The 22709-nt window shown below is 45.5% G+C and overlaps 1 protein-coding gene across 1 annotated transcript in view; it reads right to left on the reverse strand.

The window, feature by feature from the left end:
- The window catches only part of LOC111142830 (ATP/GTP binding protein like 4), a 1494143-nt gene that overhangs the window by 43815 nt on the left and 1427619 nt on the right, over positions 1-22709 (reverse strand). Inside the window, exons 10-11 of the mRNA XM_022496154.1 lie at positions 5553-5705; positions 2811-2973 (exon numbers count right to left, since the gene is read on the reverse strand). Coding sequence (XP_022351862.1) covers positions 2811-2973; positions 5553-5705 — 316 coding nt within the window. The remainder of the gene's footprint in view (positions 1-2810; positions 2974-5552; positions 5706-22709) is intronic.

Genomic DNA, 22709 nt, shown 5'->3' on the forward strand with positions numbered 1-22709 from the left:
AGCCCAAGGTCACACAGCAGGGGAAGCATCAATGACTGTGTCAGCTGCTGCATTTCCCCGATGGAGCGGAGAAGGAAAGTCGAACAAGCCCCAATAACATTAGCGGTTCCAGGGAGAACAATTAAGCTGACAGATACATATGTTCTAGTGGGTGGAGAGGCGGATGTTACTGTGGGCTGGGGTGTAACATCCCTCAGGATTCCCTCCTCCCTAATCCCTTCCCTGGCCTTACTCTCACCCAGCATGCCCTGGATAACTAATGTGTTCTCCACATGCCCTGAGGGGAGAAGGGCCGCTCTGGGGGGCAGACGTGCAAACCCTGCCATGGGAACCCTAAGCCCCCATTCTGTGAGCCACTTGGTGTTGGAAGGCCAAGGCTCCCAGTTGTGGTGACTCTATGAGACCCTTTGTCCCATGAACCCCGCCAACATGGCCACGGCCCTTGTTCTAACAGCCCCTTCTTCACACGAATGCAGGTCCTCATTCAGAGTTGCCTACGCCTTTTGGATGTTTTAACTGACAGTCACTGAATACTGAAAGCTGACAGTGCAGATTCACACACATTACTTCATTTTAACTCCCTGTAGCTCAGTGAGGTTTAGTTCTATGTCCTCCCGTTACAGAGGAGGACACTGAGGCCCAGTCAGATGACAAAAGTTGCCCAAGGTGACACATCTGGCAAGTGGCTAGGATTCAAACCCAGATTTGTTTCCATGGAAAACCTGCTCTTTGCTCAATGCCCCATTTTTTGTGACGGTCTCTATTTAATTTCCATAGCAGGGATTAGGAGAGCGATGGCTCATGGTCCCTCTGTGAAGGGGACGGGCTCACCTTGGGGAGGTCACAAGACTTGCTGAGGGGCAGTTCAGGTCTCTCGAGTCCCGGTCTGAAGGACTTCCTCCCAGACCATACTGTCATTCCCGCCTCCCTGAGTAGACCGAAAGCTCTGGGAGTCAGGGACCTTGGCTTGTTGTTGAGTATTTTACCCCGGGTGCCTAGTAGAATTCCTGGCACGTACTGACAGTGTGTTTATTTTGATGAATGAGGACTGGGTGTTGAGGGGGAAATCTGGGCCTGGGCCAAGGGAGGGGCAGTCTACAAAGCAATGCATTTACTTCCAACACAAAAGCACGTGAGGTGCTGGCATCAGAAATCAACCACAGACTCAGTGCAGGTCTCCTTGGGTGGGACCTACCGCTCACTACGAATAAATCTGTGGGATCCCTTCTGGCACGCATGCTCAGAAAGGCAGCATTGGGGAGAGCAAAGCAGGAGCAGCGTGGACTGCCACCTCTCTGTGTATTATAGGAGTTAGCAGATCCTGGAGAAGTCATGGCTACACATCAAGTGTGGGGGTGGGGGAGGGGCAGGGAGGAACAGCAAGGCACATACAAGTGGCCAGGGTCCTCTACCCCAGAACAGAGCCTCCTCCCTTGGCCTTGAGACATTAAAGCAGATTTTAAGATGACTGTCTCAGGCTTGGCAACTGGAAGGAGGGGGACTTTCAGCTCTTATCATGATCTTTCCAGTGTTTTGCCGGATTTGGAGCACCATTCTAACACCTGACCTATCCTTGGCTCACCCTTCCGTCCGACACCATCGCCCTGCCTCCCATGTACTCAGCAAGGTAACTGGATCCCCCAGAGCCACCAGGCTGCCGCTGACTGGATGGACTAGTCTGGAGTCATGCCCCAACCAGAAAGGAGCTTTTCCTGCACAGAGTATGACAGGAACTCTGGAAACTCTGGAAACACTCACCCAAGGTTGAAAAAGGCTAAAAGGAGCACTTCCACTTTGGGGAGAGGAATTTATATATATATATATATATATATATATATACAGAGTTAATATTATCCCTTTCCTTTCTCCTCTGTTAACTAGAATCCTTTCTCTAAGAAAACTCAGTGTTAGGAAAGGAGAAATGGGTCAGTCCAAAAACAAAAAGATAAAGGAACACAAAAACTGTCTCAATCTGTCACAATCCTTATGCAGTGACCTTGATAAAATCAACACCCAGGAAACTAGAATGACTAAAGTAGTCCCTAGAAAGTCAAGCAAGCTGGAAATAACCTGCAATTTCATTATAACAAGCATAGGGGCTTTTGGAAAATGTTGTCATGAAGTCAAGAGGAAAAACAATTTGGTGAAGGAAATGCCAAATCAGAAAAAAAGATGTGCAAAGGATGGGAAGGAAGGCAGGGCAGACAGAGGCATGGGAAGAGAAGGAGAGGAGAGGAGGATGGAGAGAAGAAAGAAGACGAGGGAGGGAACATAGTAAGGAGAAAAAAAAAAACACAGAAACTAGAGCTAGAAGGAGAGAGGACAAGGAGAGAAAAATGGTACAATGAAAACTGGTGAGCAGAGAGAAGAGAAAGAGGGCAAGAGTGTAAAAAGATTGGAGGTGAAAAGAGAAAATATAGTTTTACATGTTCGAGGTTAGAAGGAGGAGTCAAGACCACTCAGGTCTTCCTCAGCAGCCCAAGGGACGGTCCTCCAGACTGTGTGCTCACATATCTTAGATGGCAGAAGACTCACTCTGTCATGAGGGCATGGAGGGGAGACAGAGATGAGAGCAGCATAAGGCCATAGCAGAGGCTGGTGGGAAGGGGGGGTGTCCATTAGCAGGGCAAGGGCCAAACAGGACAATCCAAAGATGCCATCAGCAGAACAGCCTCCATCCTCACCCCAAAGTGTCAGCCCTCACTGAGCTGGAGACCAGATTCCTGATCTGCCCATTAAATCTCACCAGACCTGGATACTCTCTGCTAGATGCGGGCTGGCTCCGGGCTGGGGGAGCTTGCCAAGGATACAGGCTTCCTCCGTGTAGGGCACAGCGGCCGTGGTGCCTCCAATGATGTAGCTATAGAAGGAGACCTCGAGGGTGTAGCAATAGGAAGTGTGGTCCAGAAGCCCCCCGAGGAAGCGACGTCCGGTTCCTGCTTTCACTGCATCCCGGTTAAAGGATGTGCTGGACTGGGAAAGACAAAGCAGGGGAGAGAGAATCAGGACTGGGCCCCTGCTGGCTATTGGCATTTGAGCAAGTCTTACAACACATCTGGGTCTCAGCTTCCTCCTCTGGAAAGTGGGATGTTAATCACACATCACAGGGTTATTATGGGGACTGATGAAATAAACAAACAGAACTAACAGAAGGCATCCAACTTTGGATAGTGACTGCCATTGAACAAATATTTGTGGGAATCTGAATGGGGATGGATGAAGCAAAGGAGAGCAGACAGAGAGCAAGAAGCATTGACACTGTGATGATAATCCAAGTTAAAATTTGGGCAGTGCTTTCAACTTTATAATGTTGTTTTCCACACGGCATCTCCTTTATGCTTCAGACTAACCCCTTGATGGAGGTGTTGCCGCTTTGCCCCTCTGGGTGAGACAACGAGGCTCACAGAGATGGAGGATGCAAGGGACACAGCACCGAGGACCGAGTGACTCCAGACATCCCAACCCTCCTTCTCAATGCTCCCCCGTTACGAGGGGCAGCTGAACTCCCACCCAACGTCACCAGGCGGTAGGGATCATGGCTGTTCCTCCGCTCGGGTATTGGCCTCACCCATCCCGGTAGACAGAGAGAGGACAGGAATAAGCAGGTTGACATCTCAAGGCCTCCGTTCAAAAATGTGCGAGATGGGAGCACCCAGGTGGCTCAGTCGTTGAGCATCTGCCTTCAGCTCAGATCATGATCCCAGAGTCCTGGGATCAAGTCCCACATTGGGCTCCCTGCTCAGCGGGGAGCCTGCTTCTCCCTCTGACCCTCACTCTACTTGTGCTCTCACTCAAATAAATAAATAAATAAATAAATAAATAAGATCTTTTAAAAATGTGGGAGATGTTAGGCAACTTGCCTTGTTTGGCTTAGCCTGTTTCTTCATCTATAAAATGGAGGTGATAATAATATTTCTTTCACGGAATTGTGAGGGTGACTCATCTGTGGTTAAAGGGGGCATTCTGTGGTCACCCATGGAGCTCTAAGTAAATAAAGAGACTGTGGTTTTAATAAGAGAATGTGTGTCTTGTGAAGCAGGGTGTAAGAGAAGAAGGAAAAGAGGGAGAAAGAAAATAGCAAAACAAGGCAGGATTTAGAGACAAGTTTAAACAAAGAGAAGCGTGTGTGTGTGTGTGTGTGTGTGTGTGTGTGTGTGTGTGAATTCTGAGGTAAAGAAAGGGGTCAGAAAATTAGAATGTCACATCTGAAAAGACCCTTGAGGTCCATGCAGTGAAATCATTTTAGAGTCAGGTACCAAGGATCAGAGAAGAAGGGAGACAGAGACTGGATGAGAACAGATGACCTTGACCCTGGCCTTGAGCTCTTAAGTTGGCTGCAGTACAGGAACATCATCAGGCAAGGCCAGAAACAAAGCTCCTAGACTGTGCCCCTTTTGTTTGCATGGGAACCTCACCCCTGTGAGGGTCTCTGAGGCCTCCCAGAGAATATGACCCAGGAGACCACGGTCTGAAATTCAGTAGTTTCAAAAAGCCTGGGACTGGCCATCCTGTAGATTCCTGCAGAAACAGGCATGGCTCTTTCTACCCCAGAGATGCAAATTGCTTTGATTCTGCCACCAAATGCTGAGTCACTTCGCTGCACATACTGAACTTCTCTGGGCCATAGGTGTCTCTTGAATACAAAGAGGAGACTGAGCCAGTTCCTTTCCTGGCCTGGCATTCAAAACTTCTGGGATTCAAAGTGTAGATTTCTTCATGGAGAAATTCATCACCTCCACTAATGTCCAGGCCTGGAGCAATGGGCAGGGAAGTTTTTAGCTCATCACCTTCAAAAATTGCTATGACCTTTGTAGGACTCTCCCCCTCTGGCCACATGGAAATAACAGGCCTTGGACTTTCAGTATCAAAACAAAGGAAAATGTACAACAACTCTCTCCCATGTCCCCACACCCCATGCTGATTCTTTTCCTTATCTTCTCTCCTTGCCCTTTTCCAGTACTGCTTTTTGCTGCAAATTATTCTCGCTGCTGAGTCTTCCTCCGCGCGTGTGAGGTGGGGAGTAACAACCAGTCTCTGGGGTCTGCTGAGGTCTTCACTGTCTGTTACTGCCTGTGCCCTCCCAGGAAGCTATGATGTGGGCAGGGCAGAACATGACCGCCCACAAATTACTGAGGAAGAAATCAAGACCCACAAACAGTCATGGACGGAGGGAGAGAGAACATGGCGGGCACATGACCCCCTTCAGCAGGGGGCGAGGCTCCTACTAAAAGAGCCCGATGAGGAGAAAGTAGACCCCAGACCCCCCGGGGCAGGAGCCAGGGTGTGGTGGGTTCTTGGTGAGTCCCTTATCTTGTGAAAGCCGGGGTCACCTCAACTGAACAAATCCCGGCTCCTCAAAAAGACCAGATGCTGCCTTTTCCAAGACTCTCCCCACTGACTGGTGAGGCGCTGCTTGTTCACCTCTGTCTTTATCACCCACACAGGGCCTGGCACAGAGCTGGCGTCCTGAGAACAGTAAACCCCACTGAGCTGAGTGAAGAGGAAGGGGAGGGAGCTGGGTGGGGGCTGCTGAGAGAGAACTCTTGACCTACGTAGGAGAAGTCCTCGGCATTCTGGCAGAGGAGCTTGGGGAAAATGGCCTGCCTCTGGAACCGTTCCTCATCCTCAAAGATGTTGCCGTACATGAAGCCATTCATCATGGTGGAGTGGGCGTGGATGTCAATATAAAACTCCAGGCTTGTTTTCTGTTGAAAGAAAGGATGACAAATGAGAAGTCTGGGGTCACAGAGCTCGCCTTAAAGGACCAGACGCTAAACACAGCGTGCAACACACACACACTTCCTCCCGAGCTACGCCTGTGGGTCAGACTTAGCACGCCTCTGCAATGTAATTGGAAGGGTTAACACTTGTGAACCCCAATTTCTCCTCACTTCTAACACCATCTGCCCCCGGGGGCTGAGAGCACTACCTTTAGTAGCCCTCTTCAGAGTTCTGAAGGGGTGAGGGCTTTGGTGGGTTATATCGGGATGTTGCTTACCCAGAACAGTTAATAACATTCGTGACTAAAGGCACTAACCGACTCTGTTTTTCTGATTAATGAGAAATACCTTCAGATGACACAATTGTATTTCTATTGGAGCTGCTTATGGTTTGGGCCCAACCGGGCCGTTTCTAGCTGAGGGGGTCTGGGAGAGATCGTGGTCCTACAAGGAGTCTCAGCTTTTGTATTTGGCGAATGGGTCATTTTACTTCCAACCTCAGAGAGTTATGGTGGGAACCAAACATTGCAGCGATAATTACTATCATTTACTGTACATTTTAATGCATGCCGAGCACGACTCTGGGAGTTTTACATGTGACATATTAATTCTTTTATTTAACCTCATTTTATGTTGCCATACCTGCTCCCCAATAATATATAAATAGGGCATGGAAAAAATCGTACACCTTATACCTTGTACTCTGTAAAGATGATTTTGACCTTCTCTGCTCTCTACTTACACATATTTAAGGGATTCCCTAGCCTGATATGGCATTATTTGCAAATATTCCAAATTATGAGCTCCCTGAAGGTAGGGAGAGGGCTGTAAAGAGCCTGTGGCTGGACATAAAGGGGGCTTAGGAGCTGCATGCAGAATGACTGGACCAGTGACTCCAGAGAGACTGCCCAGACACCAGAACAGACTGGCAAGAATCGGGGAATTTTTTTGGCTCCCAAATCTTCAATGTCCCTCAAATCAGCCCAATGTATACCTAAAAATCCTTTCTGAGAGTGACAGAAGCTCCGAGTTTGAGAGAGGCTTGTCTAGCCTAGCAAAACGGAGACTGAAACCAGGGTCGCCTGACCGCCGGCACGGTTAACTTCCCACCATCAACGGGTCAACTCTAGAAATGGCCAAGGCAAACCCTGGCCACCTTTCCATCCCCCTTTGAGCATGCATTCCTGGGAAAGAGAGAGAGACTGTGTGTAGAAGGCTTCTTCCTCCTTGGGACACTTTAAAACGAAGTTAAAACCAAATGAAAACTGTGTTGCTTCTAGAATGTGGGCCTGATGACTGTCATTTCATTTGCCTCTGAGTTGGAGTGAAAAATTATGTGTTGCCGAGCTCCCAACTCTCTGGGTAGCATAAGCTGTCTTCGGAGAGACACAAGATGCACTGCTCTGTGTGATATTAAACTCATCATTTTCAGCTTTGGAGGTGGAATACACAATGATTCAACAGGAGCCCTATAAAAGTCATCTTCGCAATTTTATTTTCTTCAATTGTCTGTCTTTTCCTCTGAGCTTTTGATGAGCTGCAGAGGAGAGGAGGAGGCAGAGAGATGACTTAAGAAATGTGTAAGGAAAAGAAAACTACAGTTTCTAAATCTCTGGACGCCGAAGCCGGAAGCCAGCAGCTTTGACCTTGCCAGGCTCGGTGCTGTGCAGGTGTGGGGGGTGGGAGGGGGGCGGGGTGCTGCTTGCTGGAGGCTGGCCGGCCAGCCACTTAGCAAAGGAGTAAGAATTAGAACCTGGTTGTTCTGGTAACATTCTGGAGTGGCTTCCGCTGCCCTATCCTGACATCTGGCACCTGGTACCTAATGTGATTTTACTCTAAATAACCAGCAAGTTATACTGATTGATCTACATGGTTCAAAAGTCAAAAAGATATGGGAGGATTTATAGGGAGAAACCTCTATCATCTCTTCCAATCTCTAGGCACCCAGTTTCACTCTCCAGAGGCCACTCATGTTATCAGGTTCTCCTGCTTCCTTCCAGAGATGCTTCACACACAAACAAGTAAATATCCATCCCCTATCCAACCCTGCTGTCCCCAGGACACACAAATGAGGGCACACCGAACACACTATTTGGATCTGCTTTTTTTCTCCTAACATGTCTTGGAGGTAATTTTTTCTCAGTGCAGAAATAGTTACTTCATTCTTTTTAACAGCCATATATAAACTGTATAGCCAGTCTCCTATCGACAGACATTTAAGTGATTTCCAACCTTTTCCTGTTACCAAAAATGTCTCAGTGATTGACTCTGAATATATGCTATTTCACACATATATAATTATACGTAGGATAAATTTCAAGAAGCAGAATTTCTGGGTCCCCTGGGCATTGCAGTTCTGATCAATACTGACAGACTGACCTCTCCAAAATGACCAGTTCATACTCCTAGCAAAATATTACAATGTCTCTTTGGCAATTAACTTGGAACGAAACTTTTTGATATTCGCCAAGTTGGTGGGAGGGTGAAATAGGATATCTAAGAATAGTTTTTTTTTTTTTTTTTTTTTTTTTTTTTTAAGTAGGCTCCACACCCAGTATGGAGCCCAGCACGGGGCTTGAGCTCACAGCCCTGAGATCAAGACCTGAGCTGATATTAAGTGTCAGATGCTTAACCAACTGAGCCATCCAGGCACCCCTAAGATTAGTTTTAATCTGAATTTCTCTTAGTATAATTCTCTTTTATTGCTTGGTTAAGTTTAGGCTTTTCATACGTTTAAGAACCATTTGCATTTTGTTTTCTATGAATTGTTTATTAATTTCATCTGCCCATTTTGAAAGCTGGGATATTAGTTTTTATGTTTAGTACAAAAATATTTTTGCTCTGCCTGTCATTTTTTTTCACTTTACTTCTACGAGTACTTTTTTCCATTCAGAAATTTCTAAATGCTGATTTTTTATACAGATTTATCAATCTTTCCTTTTGTGGTTTCTGAGTCAAATTCTTTCATCATTTCTTCTATTAATTTTATTGTTTCACTTTTTATATTTAAATATTCCATTTCAAACTTAATTTACACGGACCTAGGTTGTGAGGTAAGGATTGCACTTTACTGTCCCACACTATTTATGAAATTGTGCATTTTCTCCCCACGGACTTGAAAAGTCATCTTTACCATACATATTTTTGGTATGGATTTGGGTTTATTTTTGTGCTTTTTATCCTGTTCTAATCATTTATCTATTCTTGTGTCAATACCACACAGTTTTAATTATGTTAAGTTTATAATGTATCTTATTTCATTTTATAGTTTTTTTTTTTGTTTTTTTTTTTTTTTTTTTAGAAAAAACAAGGGGGGGGGGAGAGGAAAAGGGGGGGAGAATTTTTTTTTTTTTTTTTAATTTGATAGACAGAGATCACAAGTAGTCAGAGAGGCAGGCAGGAGGGAGAGGAGGAAGCAGGTTCCCTGCTAAGCAGAGAGCCCGATGCGGGGCTCGATCCCAGGACCCTGGGATCATGACCTGAGCCGAAGGCAGAGGCTCTAACCCACTGAGCCACTCAGGCGCCCCTTCATTTTATAGTTTTAAGTGTAGTTAACTTCTGTCACCATGCAACACTATTACAATCCCACTGACTATGTTCCCTATGCTGCACCCTTCCTCCTCATAGACTTATTCCTTCTATAACTGGAAGCCTGTACCTCCAACTCCCCTTCCCTCATTTTGCTCATCTCCTGCCCCTGGCAATCACCAGTTCGTTCTCTATAATTATAGGTCCGTTTCTGGTTTTTTGTTTGTTTGTTTTTTTAGATTCCACATATAAAGGGAAATCATAGGGTATTAGTCTCTGACTTATTTCACTTGGCATAATGCCCTCTGGATCTATCCACATTTATCACAAATACCGAGATCTCATTCCTTTTTGTGGCTGAGTAATATTCTACCATAAATACACATTTATACCAATCTTTATCCATTCATTTATCAATGGACACCTGGGCTGCTTCCATATGTTGGCTATTGTAAACAATGCTGCCATAAAAATAGGGGTGAATGTATCTTTTCAAATCAGAGTTTTATATAATGTATTTTAATATTTGAAGGGCTTATGATCACCTCATTATGGTTCTTTTCCCAAATATTCCTGTATTGTCTTGCATATTTTTCTGTATGATCTTTATGATTAGCTTGTTTAATTTTCTTTCTCCCCTAACCCTGTCAATAGTCTCAATAATATAATCATATTAGACTTCGTATTATCATAGGACAAATCAAGTCTTGTGACTGGAGCCTTCCAATCCAAGAATATATTTTGACTTTCCATTTATTCAAATTTTCTCTTGGGTAAAGCAGGACATTTTAAAAAAAGTTTTTGGTTTTGTTTTCATATAAATCATGACTATCCTTTTTGATGCCAAGGCAGCTTACATTTTTACTTGCTGCCGTAAATGTGATGCTTTCTTCCATTAACTCTTCTAATAGTTCTTTAAATAAAAAGGTTCTTATTCTTTTTTGTAAAGTTTATTTATTTTTTTAGAATTCTCTATACTCATAGAATTCTCTATACTCATCAAGGGCTCATGATCCCAAAATCAAGAGTTGCATGCCCCTTCAACTGAGCCAGCCAGGTACCCCTAAAGGCTCTTGTTCTTGACATATTGAATTTGTACTCCATACTTCACTAATTCTATTATTATTTGTAATAATTTATCATTTGGTTTTCTTGGATTTTCATTTGCTTATTCAACAAATAATCGCTTAGTGCCTATGATGTATCAGACAGTGTTCTAGGCATTGGGTATGCACCAGGGAGTGTGCTGGGTCCTGGGGATAGAGCAGTGAATACAACAGAAAGTTCCTGAGCTCCAAAAGTTTACAGTCTATGAGGAGAGAAAGGGAATAAACAAATCAATCAATAAACACAAGATGTCAGGAGGCATTAGTGCCATGGAGGCAAATAAAGAAGTGGAATAGAAAGTAACAGAGGTTTCTGGAAAATTGGCAACACGAAGAGAGGAGGAGAGTTAGTCTTGAGGCTATCAGTTGGAAGAGTTTTCCAGGTGAAAGGAGAAGTAAACGCAACAATGACATGCACTTGGCATGTTTCAGGAACAGCAAGGAGGTCAGGATGCCTGGAAAGAAGGAGTGAAGAAAGGCATTTGTAAACTTGTCACCTGTACATAGTACTTCTATCTCCGGCCTGCCCCCACCACCCCAGCTTTTATGCTTCTCATTTCTTTTTCATATTTAACCACATTGGGTAGTATTTCCAAAACAACATTAAGGGATTAATTAGTTTCTAAAACCCCTTCCCCCTCTGAGGTTCTATGGGCTGGAGCTGGAGTAAAAAACTGTCTAGGATATTTTCCTGAGTAGGTTCCAAGTTCTTTCTTCTTCACTACACATGCCCTGCACTTTGTGGTGAATCCAGAGGACCACAAATACTAACACTAATGACAACATCCTTATTATGGTTTGTGCCTAACCTGGCTTTATGGACTCGTATGGGCCCAGTTAGAAGGCAGGAGCAGGGGCTCTAATTCTGGTTCTAATGTTAACCCAGTCTGTGAGCACGGAGAGGCAGCAACTCTTCACTCTGTCTCAATTTCCTTTTTTTAAAAGTGACTCTTGGATTCTTGCTTGGGCTTTGGTATAGTACTTGCTGCTCTGCAGCAAATCTGGATGGTAAGTATGTCTGTGGGTATATCTGTAAGCTCTCTGAGGACCGGGAACGTGTCTGATCCAAGTCCCATCATCTTCACTTATTCAGCTATAATAGCTTCTTCCCCAGTTTCCTTGCTGCTCCAGAGCGATCTTTTTAAATGCAAACAAATCATCATGTCACTTCCCTAGTTGAAACCTTTCTGTATTTTTCTACTGTTCACAGGACAGAATGCAAGCCCCTTCACATATTGTGGAAGGCCCCACATGGTCCAGTCCCTGCCCTGTCTAGTCTTGGCTGGTGCCCCCCCCTGGTCTGACACCAACCACTCCAGCCACCTGGAACTACCCGTGGTACGTGGACCTGCTACGCTCATGACTTCCATCTCCATGTTCACACACCATAACTATCTCCTCTGCCTGGAATACGTTTTCTTTTGATCTGGCTAACTTTGATGCAAGCTTCACATGTAAGGCAGAAACTGAGCGGGTACTCAACGGTCTCATTCCCTTTTCCTGGACCGTGGAAGACATCACCCCCTTTCCCTTGCAACTTGGCTGAGGTCCGATGGGATGTCAGCAGTGGTGATACCTGCCACTTCCAGGTCTGACCATAACCCTCATACACAACCACCCACATTCTCTCTTGCTCTTGTGCATGGAAGCTACATGTATCGTAAGAAGGAAGACAGAAGAAGCCTATGTCCCTGAGTCCACACTGGGAGGAAAACAAGCCTTTTGCCCCGGGTCGAACTGGGATGAACCCTTTACTTTCCTAAGCCGCTGAAGTTTGGGGATTGGTTGTTATAGCAGCTAATGTTATTCGTCTGACAGTACTAAAAAAATCACAATTCAAATAGCCTTTTATTCCTCAGGATGAGGTAACAGCCTCCTCTGTGCTCTCATAATTCAAGACACAGCTCTCTGTCTCATGGCACTTACCACGTGCCATAAAAATGCTTTGTTTATTCCTATCTCCCATTAAAATGTGAGTTCTTCCAGGGCAGGGACCATATAGTATTGATTTTTTCTAAATCCATAGGACAGAGCAAGGCCTGGTGTGTGGTAGGTTATCGTACAGGCTTTGGCAGAGGAATGAACAGGAAATAAAGTGATGGAACAACCAGTGAATGATAGGAACAAACAAATGCAGCCTAGATTTTCCCCAGCAGTCACATGAGGCCCCTTTCCATGGCCAGTCAGGGCAAGGAGTGCGTTGCTAATGAAGGGCCCTTCATTACAAGTTCAGACTGAGATTAGAAGGGAAGGAAAGCATCTCTGTTCTTTCCTTCCAAACTTAAGAACCTTAATTAAAACCAAGTGATGAAGGGCTGTCCCCTTGCCAGCAGCTGACAGTTCATCCTGCTATCAGGGGCCTAAAGAGTAAATTAAAATCAGCGCCAATAAAACTAAAACTACCTTAGGGCATGTTTGCAACATAATTTAGTGTGGAGTTGCTTCCTCCTAGACACCAGGGAGGAAATGGGTTTTTTATCCCCCTACATTCTGAGCCGCTTCCCTGCTTCACCTCAGATCTGTGCTCAGTGCTGAGAGTTGGGGCTGACTCCCTCGGATCCGGACAGCTCTTCAGTGTTCAGCATGGGTTCGATCCAGAGAAAGAAGGGGGATCCAACCCAGGCAGGGCAGGGGGCTTAGTCCAGGGTTGGGTGAGCAGAAAGAAGCTGGAGCTTCTGCAGGCATAAGCATAAGTGAGGAGGGCGAGCTGCTTTGTCCTTCCTCCTTCCAGAGGAGCAGACTGGAGCTCCGAGAGCAGCAGTAGCTGGCACAGCCTTGTGCCATGGGAAGTGCCAGGGCAGGGACCCAGGTCCCTCTGTGTCTTGCTGTGCTCTCAGGGGCTTCCAGTCTAGCAAGGCAATCGCCCTGGTCTGAAGATTGTTGGATCTATGCAGTTTTCTTCATCTCTGAGCTGAGGGACTGGGAGGTCTGGGGACTCAAGGATCTCTAAGGATCCTAGCAGGCTTAGCGTCTCAAACTCTCAAAGGGCACTGGGGTTGGGGGGGGGGGTGGGGGTCAAGGGAGGAGCAAAGAGCTTTAGAAAACTTCCAGACAGTTCCCCTGCTGAGATGTACCCCAGGAAGCTGTCTCCCCATGAGCCTCAGGAGAAAAAGCCCCAAATCTAATCTTTTTATTATCAACTAAATTACTTCCCTGTTTTTTTTTTTTTTAAGTTAAAGTAGAAAAGAAAGCACAATAAATATGAAGCTAAAGGAAAAAAGAAAAAGTTAACGTAGACGTTTATGGAAGTTAGGGTGCATGTCCTAAGGCAGGAAGAATAGTTTTTCTGAAAAATTGAGAACGCTTTCTTTAAAAACAACAGAACAAATGAAACAAAGTCATTGTCTTTGTCATGCATAATCTAGTCCTCTGAAGTGGCACAGTTATGGCTTCTCTGGCTCAGCAACGCCCTGGATATGGCGGAACACAATTTCTGGTCACAAAGGATATGAGGAATCAGTTGGGACAAGAAGAGGAACCACCACACAGGAAACCCAGAGAGCCAGCCAAAGGAACTGGGCGGGTGGGCTGTGGGCACTTTTTCTCCTGCCTTCCTCCATCCTGTGCTCGAGACCTGCCTGCAGCTTTAAGACACCCGCAGCTACCCTAGCACATGTGTCCTTCTCCTCCGTGCTTCCTGTCTGCCATTCCTGCAGGTGGAAATGCCTATCTTCCCCATCCCCCTCCCCGCTGGCTAACAGCTTGCTCATCCTCTGCTGCTAGGCCTAATGGCCCTTTGTCCAAGAGCCTTCCTCGACTCTCTCAGGAACAGCGGCTCTCTCTTCTGGACTACCATAGATTTTTAAAAAAATATCCTTCTGCTAAAGTATTTATCATCCAGTTTATTCATTCATTCTTTTGACACATACTTGCTATGAACTTACTGTTTCTAGGACCCTGGGGGGTGACCCAAGCAGATGCGGCTCCTGCCTTCCAGGAGCTGACCCGTGGGTGAGGATGACAGACGGTGAATGGCAACTAAGCCAGGTGACTCCAGATAGTAATACATGCTAGGAATGCACTAAGGGGGTGACACGATGGCGAATCACCAAGTGGATGGGGACAGGGTCTACTTTAGATAGTGTGATCAGGAAAGGCCTCTGACAGGCGAGCTGAGCCTGGAAGGACGATAAGAACGAGCTGTTCAATGAGGCCGGCAAGAGAATTCTGGGCAAATAAAGACCCAGAAGCAAGGACGAGTGTGACATTTTCAAAGACCAGAGGGAAGGTTCGTGGTGGGATCGTGATAAACACGGGAAGGTGAGCCTGGCGAGGTTCATAGGGTGTAACTCCCACAGGGCCTTGCAGCCTGGGGCCCGAGTTTGGAGCTTATTCTAAGCACAGTGAAAAGTCATTTTTTTTTTCTTTTTTTTTTTTTTTTAACAGGGAATGTGGTAAAAGGATTCCCTTGCCTGTCGTGGAGATAATGGATTTCAGGGGCATGAGTGGAAGCTGTAGAACAGGTCCCCCCAGAGATCACAGTGGCTTGAATCAGAGCGGGGTGGCTGTGATGAAAAGAGAAAGGCAAATTAGAGAAATATTTTGGCCACAACCTTGTAGGACCTGCGCATGGATTGTATGCAGAATGAGTCAAAGACAGATGGGGACTTTGTGACTTGAGCAACGGAAAGATGGTGGTGCCACATAGACAGAGGAGACTGGGGTGGAGACCAGTCATGATGCTGTTGAGGACACGGGATCTGGGAAGGATTGAGGCAGCTTGCAGTGACTATTGGCCACCAGCCAGGTCATGTCAGGTAGGCAGTTACCCACAGTCCCTGGAGCCCTGGGGAGCAGGCTGCCCTGGGGGCATGAAGGTGGGCATCTGTAGCACCGAGGTGCCTCTGGAGCCCTCTAACACTGAGATTTGGGGTTTAGGTAGAGGTATGGTGAAGGACACTATAGAGTGGCAGGGAGCAGGACGAAACACAGACACTGAGATTTCATGAAAACTAGAGCAAAAAAAAAAGTTTGAAGAAGGAGGGAGTCATTTATGAAGCCAGTGAGGTCTAGGACATTGTTTTGTCCACCTCTGTATCCCGAGGGTGTATCATAGGGCCCAGGTACACAGGTACTCAGGGGATACTTGCTGAGTGACTAAATTATCATAAATGAATGGAGCAGGTATCCTGGACTCGGAGAAAGGCAGAGGAAGGGATGTGGTGGAAGGAGTTTCACCCAAGGCCCTATGGAGGGACCACAGTAGTAACAACTTCATGCTTACCACCTGCCACTCCTTACTCACACACCCCCCTCAGATGGAAACATCATTTACAAATGAGGAAACTGATGACCAGAGAGGTTTAAGTAACTTGCAAAGGAACCCCCACATTACATAGTGGTAAGTGGCAAAACCCAAGCTATCTGGCTTTGTGGTTCATGATCTTGACTGCACTGACATTATGCTGAGCGAAATAAGTCATTCAGAGAAAGACAATTAATGATTTTACTCATATGTGGAATATAAGAAAGAGCACAGAGGATCACAGGGGAAGGGAGAGAAAACTGAATGGGAAGTCATCAGAGAGGGAGAAAAGTCATGAGAGACCCTTAACTCTAGGAAACAAACTGAGGGTTGCAGGAGGGCAGAGGAGTTGGGGGTGGGGGATGGGGTAACTTGGTGATGGACATTAAGGAGGGCCTGTGATATCATGAGTACTGGGTGTTGTAAGCAACTGATGAATTATTGAACACTACATCTGAAACTAATGATGTATAATATGTTGGCTAATTGAATTTAAATACAAAATTAATTGAATTTAAAAAATAAAAAATACACAAAAAATAAAGCAACTGACATTTACTGGGTGCTTCCTGCTTGTAATAATTCCAGTAACAATCCTATGAGTTAAGTTCTGTTATAATCAGAGAACGAAAACAAGAGATTGCAAATGGCAAGGCTGAGATTCAAACCCAAGTCTTTCTGACCTAGGGTTAAGCCCTTCATCTCTAAGGTCTTCAGAACCTCCCAGCCTCTGCATCTGTTTGCCTCATTGGCCTCAGTGGAATAAACTTCAGGACAAAGGAAATTTGTGAGAGTCATGCGTGGGTGTAGGGAAGAAGCACCAGTAGCAGCAAGGTGAGGAGTAAAAAACATTTTCCTACTTCCAATTTGTCTCTTGTAACCCTCCTCTCCTTAAAAGTGAAAAGGAAGATCTGCATGTAAATAAAGGCATTTCTGCATTTCCTCCTAATGACCCAGGAGGAGTTGGGTCTGGCCTGGTAGGAGGGAACCATCCCCTGCTTTTACCTCCTTCTTCAACTCTGCCCTTAAAAAGGGAGAGAGACCAGGGGCTCAGCACAGGAGGTCTGGGTTCATAACAGGGCAAAAGAAGAACTCCCAATCTGTCTCCTGCTCCCCATAGCAGTGACCAGTGAACCCAATGTTGACCATGACAATGATGGTGATGACAGGAGAAGGGTCCTCATGGAGTAGGGTGGTTTTGGGCTCAGTAGACTTGGCTTCAAGTGTCAGCTTAGACATGGGTGAACTTTAGGACCTATAGAAGTTACTTTCCTTCTCTAAGCTTCAGTTTCTTGACTCAAAAATGGGAATAATAATCTCAAGCTCACAGGATTGTCAGGAAGTACCTGGTTTTGTGCCTAACAAAACGTCTGGCAGTTTGTAACCGTCGAATACATTTTTTTCCAGTCACACAGTGATGCTGTGTGGAGGTGCTGTAATTGGCACCATGGGGATGGACCTCCTTGAGCTCAAAACTTTGCAAGGAAGATGGACATTTTAAAACTAACTTTGCAAGGAAGATGGACATTTTAAAACAACAGAAGATTTGAAGGGAGGTACAGGGGCTAGAGGAACACAGGGCTTGGAGACCCAGCTTACACAAATGTAAACTTCCTTGCTCAGTAGAACATCTACTGACAATAACCATTATTTTTCACAACTGTAGAGTTTATAAACCATTTTCACACTGGAGGTGCTTAGGTGGGTCAGTCAGTTAAGTGTCTGCCTTCAGGCCAGGTCATGATTCTGGGGTCCTGGGATCGAGTCCCACACCAGGCTCCCTGCTCGGCAGGGGAGTCTGCTTGTCCCTCTGCCTCTGCCCCCTCCCCACTGCCTGTGCTCTCTCTCAAGTAAATAAATACTTTAAAAACAAAAAAAACACATTCTGATACCAGTTAGCTCATGTGATTCTCTTAACAATCCACTGAAGTAAATGGGAGCTTAGTTTCTCAAAAGAATTTCAGAGATGGGCTTCTCAAGATCTCATAGCAGGAAAGGACCTCAGCTCGATCCTAACTTATATTTCACTACTTTGAAAGGCTCTGCTTGCTCCTTGCCCTTAGGGGTCACCCCGGTGCTCACTCCTGCATCACGAGTGGACACAGGTACAAATAGAAAAGCCAAACCTCCCTGCAGAAAGCTCTAGTCTGAGCAGAAAGACAAACTAAGAAGAGGACGGAGATATAATATGTAAGCTTGTGAGAGCCGAGGGACATTTTAATTTCATAATTAAAAGTTAATGTTGCTTCATTATAAATCAAAGGCTGATGAAACTAGGGCACCCCCAGGAACATGTTAGGAACTCAATAAATACGTGTGGCCTGAATGCTTGGAGACATCTCCTGTAGGAGGTTGTTAGCTGATCCAGAGAGAGAGAGAAATATATGTCTAACCACTGAGCTGGGGGTTTGGTAAGTCCTCAGTAAATCTTAGTTCTTCCCAGGAAACTCATTTTGGCTCTCCTACTAACCTGCTCTGTGACCTGGAGAAGTTTCTTTCCCTCTCTTCAATTTCCCCATTTAGAGAATGGATTTGGTGACTTTTCATGGCCCCTTGTGCCCTGAGAGTCTTCTACCTTTCAATCATCTCATCTTTCTGCTTTGCACTGGTGGGGTTTTTTTTTTTTTTCTCTCTCTCTCTTTCCTATGACCTCTGAGGGCAGATTCTGGCAGAGTTTCCCACTGTATCTCCTTCAGAACCTGAGTACCTGGTCCTTTTCCCTGGTATGGCGAGAGCCTACAAAAAGACCATTTCCCTGTGGTAAAGCAGTCTTCCCATATGGCAGAGTAGGCATTAATTGTTTTTCAAAGAAGTGTTCAGGGGTGCCAACACTCATGCTGCAATTCTGTACTACACCCTGGAGAAAGATAAGGTGGTTTCTCGCTGCTTTGTTCAGTGTGGGGATGGGGGGAGGGGAGGACAAAGGTGCAAACAGCGACCCCATATCCGTTCTTTTGTCCCTTCTCCTTCCTTCTCCCCCTCTCTCATTGTACTCTTCTTTCTTCTTTCTCTTCATCCCTTTTCTCCTCTTAGTCATTCGGGTGCTCTGAGAGATGTATGTGGAGACTGGGCAAAGATACAGCTGCAGAAACCATCAATATATTGGGTAAGTCGGGAAAGGCTTCACAGAGAAAGTGACTGTTGAGCAAAATAGTGAAAGACAAGAAGGTGTTCACCAAATGGATGATAAGGAAAGGGGCCCCAGTAGAAAGAAAAATACTTCAGACAAAGGAAGCAGGGTGAGAAAAACCCATGGGACCCCAAACCACCCAGCCCATTAAGGGACCTATATGGTGTTTGGCATGATTGAAGAGTATTACTGGGGGGGGGGCAGTGTGTGAAAAGGGGGGCTGAAAGGCTTCTGTGGACTCATCATGGAAGGCCTTGTAAACCATTAAGGACTTTTCATATAAAGTAGAAAACATAGAGAAGTATTTTAGGAAAGTATAACATGATTATGTTTGTATTGCATTTTAGTAAGATTTTTTGGAAGGCTTCGATGAGGAGGAATTAGAGGTTAGAAGACTCAGAGGCATGTGGAACAGTTAAGATGTTTTTGTTATAGTCCATGTGGGAACTGATTGAAAAATGATAAGGTTCTCAATTAAATCAGGGGCAGGGAGGGAGAGGAGAAGGAAGGTACATGTTTGAAACCTATTACAGAATAAAACCGATGGTGCTGGATATGGGACCTAAATTCAGACAGATTCCCAGGTTTCTGGCTTGTGTGCTGGCTAGAAGGTGGGGCCACCCCCTAGGATGGGTGCTGCCATCAACCTCTCAGTGGGAATTGGATGTTTGCCTCCTGGGTACTGGTCCCCAGTTAGAGGAAGATGCTATTGGAGGGTCTCTGGTCTTGGGTCATAACATTTTGATGCAAACAAGTTGATTTTTCCCTAAGCATGACTACTTTTCCATGTAACCTATTCATTGCCTATAAAAACAGAGCTCCTTGTTAATATAAAGATAAGCACTATGCATTTTTATAAGATAGAGAATCAGAACAAGAATTTTTAAAAAATTCAGACACTAAAATAAACACATTCAAACACTTGGGTGCCCTAAATGGGATGAGGGCAAGGATGTTCTCAAGCCATTACTCTGCTATAGGTTTTCACTCCCTCCAAACAGAAGATTTTGGTTATTATGGACCACATTGCTCAGCCAGAAAGCAGCGAGGAGGAAGGGGGCAGTCTGAGAGTCAAGCAAGGGCTGGACAAGGAGGTGTAAAAAAGGAGGCTTTATCTCTTGGTTTGAAGCCAAAGCCCAGAACAGGGCAGCCTCCTTCACCCACATCCACATGAAAAGCGTTTACTAAAATCCCATAGAATTAGTCTGTGGCTTCTTTGGTTCTTGAATGGTCTAGAGTTTTGTTGGGTGGATCATTTCCTTTGACACATGAAATAGTATACAAATTACACAACTTGTTCACAGTCACTGTCTCGTTCCCAGCACACCCATTTTACAGATGAATACACTGCTCGAGATTACACTGAGGAAGTCACAGAGCCAAGGATAAAACCTACATCTTCTTTTTTTTTTTAAAGGTTTTATTTATTTATTTGACAGACAGGGATCACAAGTAGACAGAGAGGCAGGCAGAGAAAGAGGAGGAAGCAGGCTCCCCGATAAGCAGAGAGCCCGATGTGGGGCTCGATCCCAGGACCCTAGGATCATGACCTGAGCCGAAGGCAGAGGCTTTAACCCACTGAGCCACCCAGGCACCCCAAAACCTACATCTTCTGTCCATAGTACAAGTTATTCCGCCATCTCATTCTGCCTTGATCCTCTAATTTTGGGGTCTCAGGGGAGCCCAGAGGGTGAATTCACAAAATGTATGGCCGGTATCTCAGTATAGGAGTATCAGATGCTCTATGACCTGCCTCCATCTTCAGCCTCATTTCCTGCTGTCTGCTAACAGGCATGCAATGCCTTCACCATGCCAGACCGACAGCTTCCAAACCATGCCATGCTCTTCTGTGCCTTCCAAGGTTGCCTTATGCTGTTCCCATAGCCGAGGGGGCCTTGCTCTACCTGGCCATTCTCCATGGCCCAGTACAAGCTTCCCTTCCTCTGTAAAGACTTCCTTAGCCCATCTGGGTATGCTTGACCATGCCTTCTTTCACGTGCATTCACCTCGCGGTTTCCTCATTATTTCAGTGCATGTCTATTACACCAGTTGGACCAAGTGCTGGTCGAGACCTAAAATCTTCATACCTCCAACCCCTAGCACAGTGCCTGGCACATAGTAGGTGCTGAAGAAATCCTTACTGAGTGAGTAAATGGATGAGTTAACGGCGGAGAAGAAAACATTCCTGAGCAGAGACCATCACTGTCCTTGAACTTCTGGGAGAACTGTTATTGTGGAATATGGAGAGAGGAGGTCAGACATCGAAGGGACTTAAAGGGCAAAAAATTCTTTCCTGTTCTCTCTGGTTCCTTCCCTTTTTATGTTTCTTCTTGCTATTGGAACAAAAATAAAGAGTACATCATAAGAAGAGCTGTATTTTCTGTTTATTGCCACCAGGTTAATAACAGTAATGGTGAGGGAAGAAAATGAGGTGTTATGTAAAATCCTGCATTGCAGATTTTGCTGCTGATGTAAAGAACTCAATAAAGTGTAACACTTTAATCATAGAGATAAAAATCACACGGCAGCTTCCCACAGGCTCCCGGAGCCTAAGACAAAATGGTTGTGGGGAAATGAGAGATGAGAGAAGAATATTATCAGGCATCAGAAAAATTATGTTGGGGCTTTTTGTGTGTGTGTGTTTTTTTCCTTCGTCTCTAAAAAATGGAAAAAGATTTTTCTATCTTCTTCTAAGACATCTTGTATGAATTTCTGTATTCTCTGGAGGCCATGCTCAGATTTCTGGGGGAAGATTTGCTCATTCTTTGTAAAAATTGATTTGTTTAGGGAGAACTGAATCCCTGCCTTTTAGGTAATACGGTGGCCTTTAAGAAAACAGGGGCTGTCTCTAAAAATGAAAGCAGGATTGAGATGGAGGCAAGAAGGTTGGTGAGGGTAAAATCTCTATTTTTATGATCGTCTTGTAATGCGGAGAAAAGATCATAGCAGCAGATGGAAGCTCTTGTTAGGAACTTGGCCGACCTTCCGAAAATTACCTTATTGCTTCTGTGCCTCAGTTTTATCATTCTTCCAACAAGGACTTTCAATGGATGGAAAGAACATTCTAAAGGTCACTCCAGCTCTGACACTTAACTGTCTGAGGCTCCGGGCAAGGAGGCCCAGCCGCTTGGCTTTTGACATTGACTTCTGCGGTTCTGAACTATAGCGTCGCCACCCAGCTGACCAGTTTCTACTCCAAGACCCCCTTCCCTCCTTAGCAACCAGATCTGCTTTCGACCCTGCAGCTGGAGTGATCCATTTATAATAAGAGAAAAATATACATACACCCTGGGGAGAGACGGGGTTAAGTGCCAGCAGGAAGACCCTGGGGCTGGAGCATGCCTGAAGAGGTCACTGAAAAGTGAGGTAGCCAGTGTCTCTGGAGCAGAGAGAATGAAGGGCCAGATCAGGTGGTCTTACAGCCCCTAAGAGGGCTCCACTGCCCCCAGGTGCAGCCCTGGAGTGTCCCCCTCTCCGAGGCAGTGGGAGTGCGGCTGAGGTTCGAAGACAGGAGACACTGCTACACGGCAGCACCAGCATAGGTCATGGAAAGGGAAGGGTTTTGGAATTAGAGATCTAGGCTCAAACCCTGAACTGGTTGTGTGACCTTGAAGGAGTCACTTCGCTTCTCCAAGTCTCCGTTTCCTTGTCAGCAAGCAGGAGGTGACAACCGTTCCTCTCATAGGGTTGATGAGGGTTACATGGGTTAGTGTGTGTCCAGGTGTCTGAAATGGGTAGGTGGTACTGAATTTTCTTCATCCCATAATAATCACTTCAGGTGATATTACAAACAATATTCTAGGACTGCATTATCTAACACAACAATCACGTGGGATTACTGAAATTAAATAGATCTATATTAAGTTTACTAACAGTTCCTTGGGACGCTTGGATGGTTCCTGGTTGATTAAGCGTCTGCCTTCGGCTCGGGTTATGATCCCAGGGTCCTGGGATCGAGTCCTGCATCGGGCTCCTTGCTT

Source organism: Enhydra lutris, unplaced genomic scaffold, assembly GCF_002288905.1.
Source record: "Enhydra lutris kenyoni isolate GAN:26980312 unplaced genomic scaffold, ASM228890v2 scaffoldscaffold9, whole genome shotgun sequence".
NCBI classification, from domain to species: domain Eukaryota; kingdom Metazoa; phylum Chordata; class Mammalia; order Carnivora; family Mustelidae; genus Enhydra; species Enhydra lutris.